General features: G+C 62.5%; 1 protein-coding gene across 1 annotated transcript; it reads right to left on the reverse strand.

Moving 5' to 3' along the window:
- Window positions 1-678: 678 nt before the first annotated feature.
- Window positions 679-12,283, reverse strand: F11R (F11 receptor). Its single transcript, XM_004613756.2, has 10 exons — window positions 12,156-12,283; window positions 3,657-3,725; window positions 3,423-3,530; window positions 3,182-3,328; window positions 2,875-3,077; window positions 2,377-2,479; window positions 2,174-2,281; window positions 2,058-2,070; window positions 1,853-1,901; window positions 679-1,345 (listed from the first exon to the last, which is right to left on the reverse strand). Exons 1-10 carry the CDS (start codon window positions 12,214-12,216, stop codon window positions 1,310-1,312), a joined length of 897 nt encoding a protein of 298 aa, XP_004613813.1. The 5' UTR covers window positions 12,217-12,283; the 3' UTR covers window positions 679-1,309.
- Between the last annotated feature and the right edge of the window lie 242 nt (window positions 12,284-12,525).

The following is a 12,525-nucleotide window of genomic DNA, read 5'->3' on the forward strand; positions in this document are numbered from 1 at the left end:
TGGTTGTCAGTTTATTTCTCTCTCCTCCCCAGCCTAGCCCAATCTCTCCCTTTACAGTCGTTGTCTTAGTTTTGGTCATAATCCCAGGCATCAGTTCCCTCATCCTCGTCCGCATTGCAGTCCTCCTAGTCCTCATTCCCTGGGCTGGTTAATAAATACAATTTACAGTTCTATCCGCTTAATGGAACCAAACTGAGGTTATCAGTACCAAGGAGGCAGTGAGACAGGCAGTGACGATCTGTCCCTACCACGTCCAGCGGGCAGGGGTGGGGTTCTGCATTCCTGGGTTCCATCCCACATGGCAAAAAGAAAAAAAGACTGTAGATGCTCTCCGGGTTAGAGAGATGCTAAGTGGACCAGATCAGTTTGCACACAGGACACCTCCGTCTGGTCCTGACATCTCAAGGCACCCACCCGGCCCCACCAGGATAATTAAAAAAAAAAAAAAAGCTTCTTTCTACTATCCAGCATTCTGGAAGTGGTCTGCAGCACGGGCAAGCCTGGGCTAGCTTGGGAAGAACTACACATTTTTGCCCGGTGGGAACAGGAGCCCCCTCCAGCTGGAGACCAGAGTCAGGTGGCAGGGGGGTGGGGTTTGGGAAGCAAAGTTTGAGGGGGATTCACTGTCTGCAAAACTAGCCCGTCACCCCATCCCAACAACCCACAAGAAGCTTTGACAAACCAAGATTTTTATTTTCAATATACAACAATCACCCAAAGGCACACACACCCATGCACTCTCTCTCTCTCTCTCTCTCTCTCTCTCTCACACACACACACACACACACACACACACGCTCAGAAAGAGTCAGGGCACATGTCCCCAGCATCTGAAGACACATCTTCGCTGGGTCTGTCCATGAGCTACAGCCGAGACCTGAGCTGGCCGGAGGTTGGGCGGTGGCTGGTCCCTTTGCTTCCTTCCGCAGGGGGGCGCTCCAGGAGGCTGAGATGCCCAGAGCAGTCCCCGTTTCCCTCCAGACCAGGGCACGGCCTCCCTGAGACAGGAGGGTCCCAGGCGCCCCTGCTGTATGGGAGGAAGCAGCCGAAGCCCCCAGTGCAGATGTTTGCTAAGCACCCGTCACCCCCACCAGGTATGTGGAGGAGGGTCCACGAGCAGCTCGGTCCCCCATCCCCACGGGGGACAAGTCCACAGTGATGTCAGGAGAGGAAGCGGTATGGGGAGAGGAGAGAGGTGTGACATCCTAGCTAAGGCAGTAAGTGAGGCATCATTGTGAGAAACCAGTCTGCGGGCCAAAGTCCAGTAGCACCTGAGCAGGTGGGCAGAGAACGGAGGGCGGAGGCAGCCTCACACCAGGAAGGAGGAAGTTTGCCTGAACTCTCCCTGGGGAGACAAGACATACACAGTGGAGACATAACAGCCCCCCGTCCCGCCCACCCGCATGCTCCGCCCACACCCACAAGGCTCCACCTACCCACATGCCCCACCCATCCCAAGGCTCCACCACCTGCATGCCCCACCCATCTCCACAAGGTTCCGCCTATCTCCACAATGTTCTGCCCACCCACATGCTCCGCTCATCTCCACCAGGCTCCGCCTACCCACATGCTCCGCCCATCTCCATAGGGCTCCACCTACCCACATGCCCCACCCATCCCAAGGCTCCACCCACCTGCATGCCCCACCCATCTCCACAAGGCTCTGCCCACCTCCACAATGTTCTGCCCACCCACATGCTCCTCCCATCTCCACAAGGCCCCACCCACCTCCACAAGACTTCATCTACCACATGCCCTGCCGACCTCCACAGGGCTCCGCCCACCTCCACAGGGCTCCGCCCACCTCCACACTTCACCCAACATACAGGTGGGGTCTGGCCCCCCAGCTCACCTGGCTCCGGGCCGAGGGCTGGCTGTAGATCACTTTCTTGCCAGGGGTCCTGAGGACAAAGATAAGAAAGGGGAGACCCTCAGCAACCCCCCCATACACCTCCCCACCCCCTGCCAGCCCTCAGAGGCGGGAGCTGAGAATGTTCTAGAAGCAGCTTGCAAAGGGATGGACGAAGGAGACGGCTCTGATCCTCCACCTCACTCACCCTTTCTTGGCTCCTGCAAGAGAAGAAAGTGGATGGTGGAGTCAGGGCCCTTCCCCCCCCAGAGCACAGCCCAGGGAGCACCCCCAGGGCAGGCGAGCAGGAACAGAGGCGCTTACTGTCGAAGTAGCCGCGGCTGTAGGCGAACCAGATGCCGAAGACCAGCAGCCCCAGGAGGATGAGAGTCACCAGCACAGCGGCCACGATGCCCCCGACGTTCAGCTCCGCTGGGGGGCACAGACCCGGGTCAGGAGCTCCCACGCCCGGCCAGGTCCCCGCAGCCCAGGCCCGAGGGAAGGCAGGCCTGCGCCCCGCCACTCACCGGCTTCCATGCGCACCATCTCGGACCGCACGGGGGGCCCCACCCCGTTCCGAGCCTCGCACACATAGTCCCCCGAGTCGAAGGCCGTCACGGGCTCGAAGACCTGGGGGGAGAGGCAGGTTGGCTGCTGGCCGGGCCGCCAGCTCCGTCCAGGAAGCAGTTCAGCACCGGGGCTCCAACCCCCACCCAGCCAAAACTCACTCAGCCCTGAGCACTACATACAGTGCCCTGAGCACCGGCCGGAGTGCTCCCTGAGCACCACCAGGAGTGGCCCAACCCCCCTGAAATAAATAAATTCCGACACGTGGCTCGAGCCACATTGCAGCGGACAGGGTGTGTGTGGCACACGGCTGACCCAGGCTACATTCTCATCACCCCGTATGCTTCCCTAAGCACCGCCAGGGGTGACCCCCTCTACGCCCCCCCAAATTTTCCCAACACAACAAAGAAAGGCATTCAAGAGTTCCTGGGGGTCCAAGAGACCACCCCCTCACGTACCAGCTCCCCCGTCTTCTCATTGATGGTGTAGGAGGAGTTGCTGAAGGCACGGTTGGCCTTAGGGTTGCTGGGGATGGGGACCCCATCCTTGAACCAGAAGAACTCGGGCGGGGGGGACCCCTCCTTCTCCGAGCAGGTGAGCACGGCACGGTTCCCGATGGTGGCAGAGGAAGGCACGTTTGCCACGGGCTTGGAGGGGGGCACTGGAGGCAGAGACAGTGCTGGGGTGGCGGGCAGGGTCCCCACACTCTCTGGCGAGCCCCCCACTCTGGCAGCGGGCCCCGAGGGTGAGCGGGTGGGTACGCACCGAGCACAATCAGCTGGATGTTGGCTTCCCCGTACGTGTTGCCGTCCTCATCGGTCACCATGCAGGTGTACCGGCCCGAGTCCTTCCGCGTGGCCTTCGTGAAGGCGATGCCCGAGGGCATGAAGTGGACTCTGTCTGCGTAAGAAGCTGGGGGAGGGGGAGTGCAGTGAGATGGGGTGCAGGCAGGGGGTGCCCAGAAGACCACCTGGACCCCCGTGGGTCGCCAGGGGGCCCATCTCACCTGTGATCTTGCCGTTATAGTAGACGAGGCCGGTGACGTCCCCATGGGTGTACTTCCACTCCACGCGTGGAGAGGCGTAGCCGGTGTAGGAACAGGACAGGGTGGCAGCTGCAAAGGTCGGGGAGACGCGCAGGGAGAGGAGAGGACGGGATGGACACGGCCCCCACCACACTCCCCACTGCAGCAGGAGGAGCCCACCCAGGCCCTGCCCGACCTCCCGAGACCCCAACTCACGACTGTTCTCGGGAACACGAACTTCCGACTGGGATGTGTGCACAGACCCCCGGCACGCGGCCACACAGCCTGGAGAGCACACCAGAGGTGGATGCTGGGGAGACACCACCCCGTCCCTTCCAGGGAAAGGGGCAGGGGTCCCCCGCACTCCTCTCTGTCTTCTGCCTCTGCCTCCCCAAACTCGAACAGGACCTAGGTCCCACGTCCCGCCCACAGCCCTGCCCATCAATAGATCCTGCTTTGGAGAAAGTGTCCCCACAAGCCACCGAGTCCTGTGTCCAGAGAGAAAAGGGGGAGGCACAAGCACCAGTCCATGGCCCAGAGCCCCGCCTTGGCTAATGCGGTGGGCCCCTCCCCTCAGATTCCCACACTAGAGCCCCCGCCCCCAGATTCCAACACTATAAGCTCCGCCCCCAGATTCCACCATAGTAGGCCCTGCCCCCAGAGTCCCACACTTAGGCCCCACCACAAGATAATCCCACATTCAGGCCCCACCCCCAAATATTCCCACGTATAGGCCCCGCCCCCAGAGTCCCACACTTAGGCCCCACCCCAAAATAATCCCACATTTAGGCCCCGCCCCAAAATAATCCCACACTATAGGCCCCGCCCCCAGATATTCCCACATTATGGGCCCCACCCCCAAGATAATACCATACTATAGGCCCCGCCCCCAGATTCCCACACTATGGGCCCCGCCCCCAGAGATTCCCCGCTACAGGGTCCCTTCACCCCTCCAGAGCTCCCACAGTCCCCTCCCCTCCAAGCTCTAGGTCCCACGGGAGCCCACACCCCAACAAGCATCGCGGCACAGTAATTGGCAACTGACCTGGACGCGGGCTGCAGAGCAGCTTCTAATTAACCAAAACCAGTCTGTGACTGGTCAGCTCTTCCTCACACTGACTCCAGCTGAGGCCACGGACCCTCGGGGCCAGCCCTGACCTGGGGTGACCCGTGATCCCAAAGCCCCAAGCTCGCCTGTGCAGGTCCATGCCATGGGGGTCCAGGCCCCCCAACCCTCACGGAGTGGACCAGCCCACTGAGACTTCCAGGACCCCGGAAGTCCGTGTGTGAAATGGGATCTAGACAGGTGGGAACTGAGCAAACGGGAAACCCCATGGGGCAAAAGCCCTGCCTGGCTTGGGTTCGATCCCCGGCATCTCATACAGTCCCCAGCACCACCAGGAGTAATTCCTGAGTGCACAGCCAGGAGTCAGCACTGAGCAACACACACGCTGGCGCACGCGTGGGAGGGGGGCCCACAAGAAGAAAGAGGGAGTTGGGGTGATGGCACAGCGGGGAGGGCGTTTGCCTTGCACGCGGCCGACCCGGGTTCGATTCCCAGCATCCCATAGGGTCCCCTGAGCACCACCAGAAGTGATTCCTGAGTGCAGAGCCAGGAGTAATCCCTGTGCATCGCTGGGTGTGACCCCAAAAAAGAAGAAAAAAAAAAGAAGAAAGTTTGAACTCAAGAAGAGCAGGGCAAGGGCTGGAGCGACAGTACCGCTGGCAGGGTGCTTGTATGGCCCGGGCTTGGTCCCTGAGCCCGCCTGAGTCCCTCCGCCCCACCTCCACACACTGCCCCATGCAGGTGCACACGCGCTGACACAGAAACTCTCACCCACTTCGCCTCCCCCAGGCGCCAAGCTCCGTGCCCCTCCCTGCACCCGCCCCACCCCATGGCGATTCACTCACTGCCACTCCCCTCCTCGCCACAGACAGGAACCGGGCACCCCAGGAGACAGGCTGAGCTGTTTGTTATTCCAGTCCTGGGCACTTAGCTGGGCGGCGTTATGGACATTGCACAACAGGGCGCGGAGCCTTCCCCGCCTCCCCGCTGGCCAGGTCTGTCTGCACGGAGCAGGGCGTGGAGACAGCGGCGCTCCCAGACAGGGAAACGGGGCCCCCACCAGAGCGCCCCTCTTTCTGCTACGGGACCCCACATGCCTGGTCTTGAGGTGTGAGCCCGCCGTCCCTGCAGGCCCGGCCCCGGATCCCAACTCTGGAGGGGTGGCAGAGGGAACCAGGGACCCCGAGGTCAAGCCTGCCAGCCCACGACACAGCGGGCGACATTTCTAGCACATTCCCGGGGGCCCCAAAAAAGTCACTGTCTCCAGGTGACGGAGCTAACGGGGGCAGAGTGGCAGAGCGAGGACTCTATCTACCCAGGCCGGCAGCGCCTGCCCCCCGCGGGTCTGTCTCACATGAGACTGACGTCACGTCCCAACAGAGAGGCTGGCACCAGGCCCAACTCCTGGGCCGGGAGGACAAGAGGTGTGAGAAGCAGAGCACAGGCTCGAGAGTTCAAGATCCGCACCACACCCGCCAGCTCATCGCTGGTGCGGCCGGCGGCCCTGAACGCTGACTGGTTCGGCCCTGCCCGGCAGGGCGCGGCCCCTGGAAAAATAAACAGGCTAACATCAACCCGAACCCACACACAAGCCTCTACGCTGCCCTCCGAGGCTGGCGCGAGCTGGCCTATGACCTCTCCTCACCACAATTAAGAGCCGTGCAGGGGTTCTGACCGGGAAGCCTGGGCGCAGAGCACAGCGGGGAGGCCGTCCGCCTGGCACGTGGCTGACTCGCGTTCGATCCCTGGCATCCCTCATGGTCCCCCGAGCACTGCCGGGAGTGATTCCTGAGTGCAGAGCCAGGAGGAATCCCTGAGCATCGCTGGGGGCAACCCCGAAAGACTATAATAAAAAAAAGTTTCGGGGCCGGAGCGATAGCACAGCGGGTAGGGCGTTTGCCTTGCACGCGGCCGACCTGGGTTCGATCCCCGGCATCCCATATGGTCCCCCAAGCACTGCCAGGAGTAATTCCTGAGTGCAAAGCCAGGAGTAACCCCTGAGCATCGCTGGGTGTGACCCAAAAAGCAAAAAAAAAAAAAAAGTTTCAACTCGAGGGAGCAGAGAGGGGCGGGAGTGGGGAGGGCGTTTGCCTTGCATAAGGCCGACCCGGGTTCGATCCCCGGCATCCCACATGGTCCCCCGAGCACCGCCGGGAGTAATTCCTGAGTGCAGAGCCAGAAGGGACCCCTGAGCATCGCTGGGTGTGAGCCAAAAAGAAAAAAAAAAAAAAAAAGGCTGGAGTGACAGTACATGTGCAGCGGGCAGAGTGCTTGCCCGGCTCCCGGCTCCGCAAGGCTCGGTCTCTGCAACACCCCAGACTCAAAAGAGAGAATAAAAGCCAGGAAAACCAGGAGGTGGACTACAGGAGGAAAAATCAAAATAAAACAGAACCAGAAAGGAAGAGCAAAAACCAAATGCGCCAAGAGGCAGGAAGGACAATAAATAACAGGAAACTTCCACAGAGCATGGGGAAGACAGGACCAACGCAGCCATCCAAACCCTGGGTGATGGAAGGGAAGAAGTTGACTGTCGGCCATAGGGGGTCCTGGAGGGTAGGTGGTCGCATATCCCAGGAAGAGCCTGGGGAGAGACCACCACCCCACTTCCTGGAGGAAGGAGAGAGGCTGAGGAGACACACAGGAGACCCCCCCTCTATGTGATTATAAAGGGCAGAGCTCAAGCGGGGAACCCCAAGTTAAATCCCTGGCACTGCCAGCTGCCACCCCCCCACCCGCGCGCCACCAGGAACAAACAGAAGCCCCAGAGCAGCGCCCAAAAGCAAGACGCGTGCACTGCAACTGCTGGCCACCGGCTTTCCCGCACGACGCCCCCCACAGCTGCCATCAGTGAGTTTCTCATTAAATTTTCAGGCACCGGCCGGCGGCAGACGAGACTGCCACGACGCCCTGGACAGCGGCTCCAAGCTGGGCGCGGGTCGGCAAGTCTGAGCGCCGGCCACGCCAGCTGAACCGCACCACCCGCAAACAAGTAAGGAAACCCCATCCGTCCTGCGAGAGCCTCTTCGAATGTCCCTCGCGCCTGGGGGCCCCTCCCCGGCCAAACCACTCTTTCACCGACATCTAGAAACGTGTTCGAGAAGTGATTGTGTCAGAAAACAAAACCAGGGGTCAGCCGGGGAACTGTGGTGTAAGGAGAGCACTGTGTGACGTGGCAGAGGAAGGAAAACAGAAATGCACGCATGCCCACCTGCACAGGTGATGCGGGGTCCTGGCTCAGGTGTATAGGATATCTGAGAAAGGGGGTAGTCTGGAGCCAATGGGGAAGCGGGTAACACAGAGACAGGGCTAGGGTGTCTGCTCTGCCCCGGATTCTATCTCCAGCACACAGCCAGTAGCCCCTGAGCATCTCCAGGTGTGGCCCAGGCACCGAACAAGAAATCTCTTTAAGGAACTGGAGCAATAGCACAGCGAGGTGGGCATTTGCCTTGCACGCGGCAGACCCAGGTTCGATTCCCAGCATCCCATAGGGTCCCCTGAGCATAGCCAGGGGTGATTCCTGAGTGCAGAGCCAGGAGTGAATCCTGTGCATCGCCGGGTGTGACCCAAAAAGAAAAAAAAAAAAAAAGAAATCTCTTTAAGGGGGTTGGAGCGATACCAGAGCGGGGAGGGCTTTTTTGCCTTGCACGCAGCTGACTCGGGTTCAATCGGGTTCAATCCCCGGCATCCCCTAGGGTCCCCTGAGCACCGCCAGGAGTAATTCCTGAGTGCAGAGTCAGGAACAACCCTTGAGCATTGCTGGGTGTGACCCAAAAAGAAAAAAAAAATTTCTTTAAACTGTTTTGCTGAACGGACACGTGCACAGTCCCTCAGGGACGCCTCTCCACGGCCACACACACAGCAGCTCGCCGAGATCCCGGCCACGGGGGGTTATTTCCCGGATCCCCTCAGCACCTTCCCACCGCCCAACACACAGCATGCGGCATTTCTTAGCACAGACGTGTTTTCCCAGCTCTATGGCCGCACAGGCATGGTCCTTGGAGGATGCAGCACGGCGACCCTGGGCCCTTGGGAACCCGAGAGAGGTCGGGAGAAGCCAGAGCGAGCCAAGGTGGCCAGAGAGGGCAGCTAGGCTGAGCTGATCCCAGGACGGAGGGTCCAGGTGACCAGCATGCCCGAGCTCATGCCCACACCGGCTGCTCACTGCTTCACTGAGAAACCTTTGTTGACAGCAGGAGAGTCACAGGGGTGAGGCGGGACCTGGGGGGGTGAGGGGGGGCAGCGTCCGCACCCCAGTCCCATCCCCCCAGCCCTGCCAGGAGTGATCCCTGAGCTCCTGGCCAGGAGTAAAGCCTTGAGCGCTCCTCAAACACAAAAACAACCCGAGCCTTTGTTTCTCTCCTGTTTCCTGTTAGAATTGTTTTTGCAGGACTCTGAATGCTTCCCTAAGGTGGGGAGAGAAAGAGGCGGGCTCCTCCCTGCTCATCCCACTTCCCTCTGCACTGGGGTCTCCCCTGACCCGAGAGCACCAGGGGGGCCCGCTGGGGGCTCTGCCTTTCCGCACCCTGGCTTCACCCTAAGGTGCAGACTCAGCACCCAGAGGACCAGGGTTTGGCGGGTTTGGAGATGGGCAGGCTCTGCCCCCACCCCTCCCGCCAGCTCTCCCAGCCCCCTGCAGTGGGGGGGGGCGGGGCAGGATGCAGCAGGAAGGAAGGAGGGGGGTTTGTGGGACTCCGTGGTGGGGGTGGGGTGGGGGTGGGCTGTCCTCCAGGGAGCACTTTCAGAGACTTGAATCTGCTGCCCCGGCGGCCAGAAGGGGCAGATGGTGAATGCAGGGGCTGCGGGATTCCCGCCTCCGGCTCCGGGCTCTGGTCTGCCGGATTCCCGCCTCCAGCTCTGGGCTCCCGGCTCCGGGCTCCGGGCTCCGGGCTCCGGGCTCCGGGCTCCGGGCTCCGGGCTCCGGGCTCCGGGCTCCGGGCTCCGGGCTGCAGCCCCCTCTGGCAGCAGAATTTCCAGTCCGACCAGCTGAGTTCCTCCCCCGCCCCCAGCAGGGAAAGCGTCAGCCCCGGGCTCCCTCCGGACCTGGCACCCGACTTCCGCCAGCTGCTTCCTCCTCCCCCACACAGGAAAACTCACTGACACCAGCCCGGACTTTGGATGCAGCCCGGCCTATCTCGGAGTCCCAGGCAGATAGGACCCGAAGCTCAAGACTGGAAACCCACCCACCCACACCCACACACCACCACCCCACACACACACACAATCCCAGGGTCTCTGAAGGCTCCTGGCTTAAGGAAAGATCATTTCCAGGGACAAGGACAGGTGCACGTCTGCTGCAGACCCCACGGGGCAGGGGGCCCGCGAGCAAAGAGACCCCGTGATTGGAGTCCACCCGCCTAGAGAGCGGAAGCAGCCTTCCCCCAGGCGTCACTGGCCAGCAGGGCGCCCCCCCCCCCCGCCCACACACACACACAGAGAGTAGCCCAGTGAGTTTCGACGGAAGCGAAAGTGGCCAGGGCTGGAATTCCGAGCCCAGTTCCTGGTTCCACCAGTGCCCGTGACTGGCTTCCAGGTTTCCAGGAAAGAGTTATTTCCTGGGAGCCAATTCAATGGGGAGCAGGGACGCCGCCGAGAGGGGTCAGAGAGGGGGTGACTCATGGTTACAGCTCTTGTAACTCTTACCCGGAGCCAGGAAGCTAGAAGGAACGTGCCCCAGGAATCCAGGCTGACGCAGGCATGGGGGATGGGGAGACCCCAGGATCCCCAGTGGCTGGGAGGCCCAGCCGGGTTCAGCCCTCGTTCCTCTTTCTCCCCAGTAGTTAAGGGGCAGTTTTCCCCAACACTGACTGCCTGCGTCTCCTCCAAGCCCAGCCACCTGCCCCTCCCCACCACCACCACCACCACCACCACCACCACGCTGGGACTACAGCAGGCACAGGCTGGGGGGAGGCGGGGCGGGTGACCCACAAGGCATTCCCTCAGCCTGGTGGGCCTGGGGCTCCCGGCTTGGCCACGTTGAGTAACGCTGGCCAGCCCCAGGTGGGGGAGGGGGAGTCTCCCGCAGGGCAAGCCCCTCCTTTTTCTCAGTGTCCCTCCTTCACCCGCTGACCCCCACCACCGGGACAGGTGGCGCTGCTGCCCCACCCTGGCTGACCCAAAAGCTAATAGCTGGGGTCATGGCTGCCCGCTAATGACCCTTCCTGCATGCCTGCAACCATTACGCGGCCGGCTGGCTCCCCTCGGGAGAGGAGGGGAGTGCGTGCAGATCACACCTCCCCACCCTCAGGAATGGCATCTCCAGAGAGGACATTTTCTAGGGCTCCCATCTCAGACCCCCAAATCCAGCCCCCAGCTTGGAATAGCTGTTATTCGGCTTACTGCTGTGAAAGGGTTACTGTAAGTGTCTCCAAAAGGCTGGGGGCAGGGTTCCCTGGTAGAATTCCCACCTTGCATGCGTGAAGAAACAGATTTAATTTGGTGGGGGGGGAATTGCCAGAAAAACAAATCACTAGCCCCCCTCAAAAATATATATATATAGTTTCAAAGAACTGGTACGAACTTAACAGTGGATCCCGAGCTCCACCAAGTAACCCACCCCCAGCAAAACAACAGGAAGAAAGAGGCTGAGAGAGAGGAGGAAAGAAGCAGGGAGAGGAGGAGGAGGGGAGAGGAGGAGGTGGAGGGGCCGTGTGGCCTCGGGTCCGCTCCGGGCGGCCGGAGGTGCTGGGGGCAGAGTGGGAAAGTGATGAACTAGCGGGCCCGCGTCCATCCCAGGCCCCGGGTCCGTCTGCAAAAGCCATTTCCCGTCTCCCGGACGTTTCCTTCTCCGCACAATAGGGGGGACAGGACTTGCCCCGGGCTCCGGCCCGGCGAGCTTTGATAAGGGACAAAGGAGAGGTGAGCGCGCCAGGCCAGGCGACTCCACCCTCAGCAGCCGCCAAACAAAGCCCGCGGGAGCCGGAGATTTCCTGCGCCTCCCTGGGAGGTGGGGGTCCCCGGCCCCGCGCGCGCACACGCAGACACACGCGCGCGCGCGCGAAATAAACGCGCATGGACAGGTGCGCGCCGGCCGCCAGGAAAAGTTGCTCTCACCAAGGCACGGGCTTCCCTGCAGGGCAGGGGAGGGCCGAGGCGGCTTCTGGAAGGGATCCGGCCAAGCCAAGGGCAGAGCCTCCCGGGGGAGGGGCCCCGGGTCAACGCACTCCGTGCGGGCGGCCGAGTGCGCGCCGAGGCGCCGCGGGTTTCCACCCGATCCCCGGGGACTTTGCTCCCGCCCCCCTTCCCGGGACACCCGCGACACCCCCAGGAGGGCCAGCGGCCACCTCCGGGCGCCTTCTCCGGGTCCGGCGACGGCGGGGAGAGGCAAAGGGCCGACTCCCAGCGAGGGAGCTGGCCCGGAGGCGCCGCGCGCGGCCCTGCGCCCACCAACATGGGAACGGGGGGGTCTGGGGTCTCGGGCCGAGGCCTCCCCGTTACCCTCGAGGGCTTCAGGGGGGCCCTGCGCGGGAGGACAGCTAAGGGGGCTCCCAGCTCCGCGACTGGATGGCAGAAGCAGCCTGAAGGGCGTGCGGAAGGAAAGGGACGAGCCCGGCAACACCCCGCGCGGGGGTCGCCAGGTCCTAGGGCGCCCCTTCCTCCCTCCCGCGAGCCCGGGCGCGACCCGCCGACTCCTCCCGACCCCCAGAACTCACACAGGACCACCGACGTGAAGAGCAGCCACCGCCGCCTGCCGGCTGGCGCCCCCGACCCCATGGCGATGAGGACCCCTAAGGACAGACGCGCCCGCCGCCTCCGCGCTCCGACTGTGCTGTAGCCAGGTGGGGCCCGCGAGGCCACGCCCGTGGTGCCACGCCCCCTCGTCCTATTGGTTCAGCGCGGCCGGCGGCGGGCACGCCCCTGTTTCCCATTGGTGGCAAGTGCCGTCGCCGGGCCCGCCCCCGAGTCCGATTGGCGAAGAGCGCGGCAGCCCGACCGAATGACTCACGCGGCCAGGTACGACCCCGCCCAGGATCCCCCCCACCCCGCGCTACAGCCGGGCGCCTCCGATTGGCCGCGGGGCCT

Source organism: Sorex araneus, chromosome X (assembly GCF_027595985.1).
Source record: "Sorex araneus isolate mSorAra2 chromosome X, mSorAra2.pri, whole genome shotgun sequence".
NCBI lineage: Eukaryota > Metazoa > Chordata > Mammalia > Eulipotyphla > Soricidae > Sorex > Sorex araneus.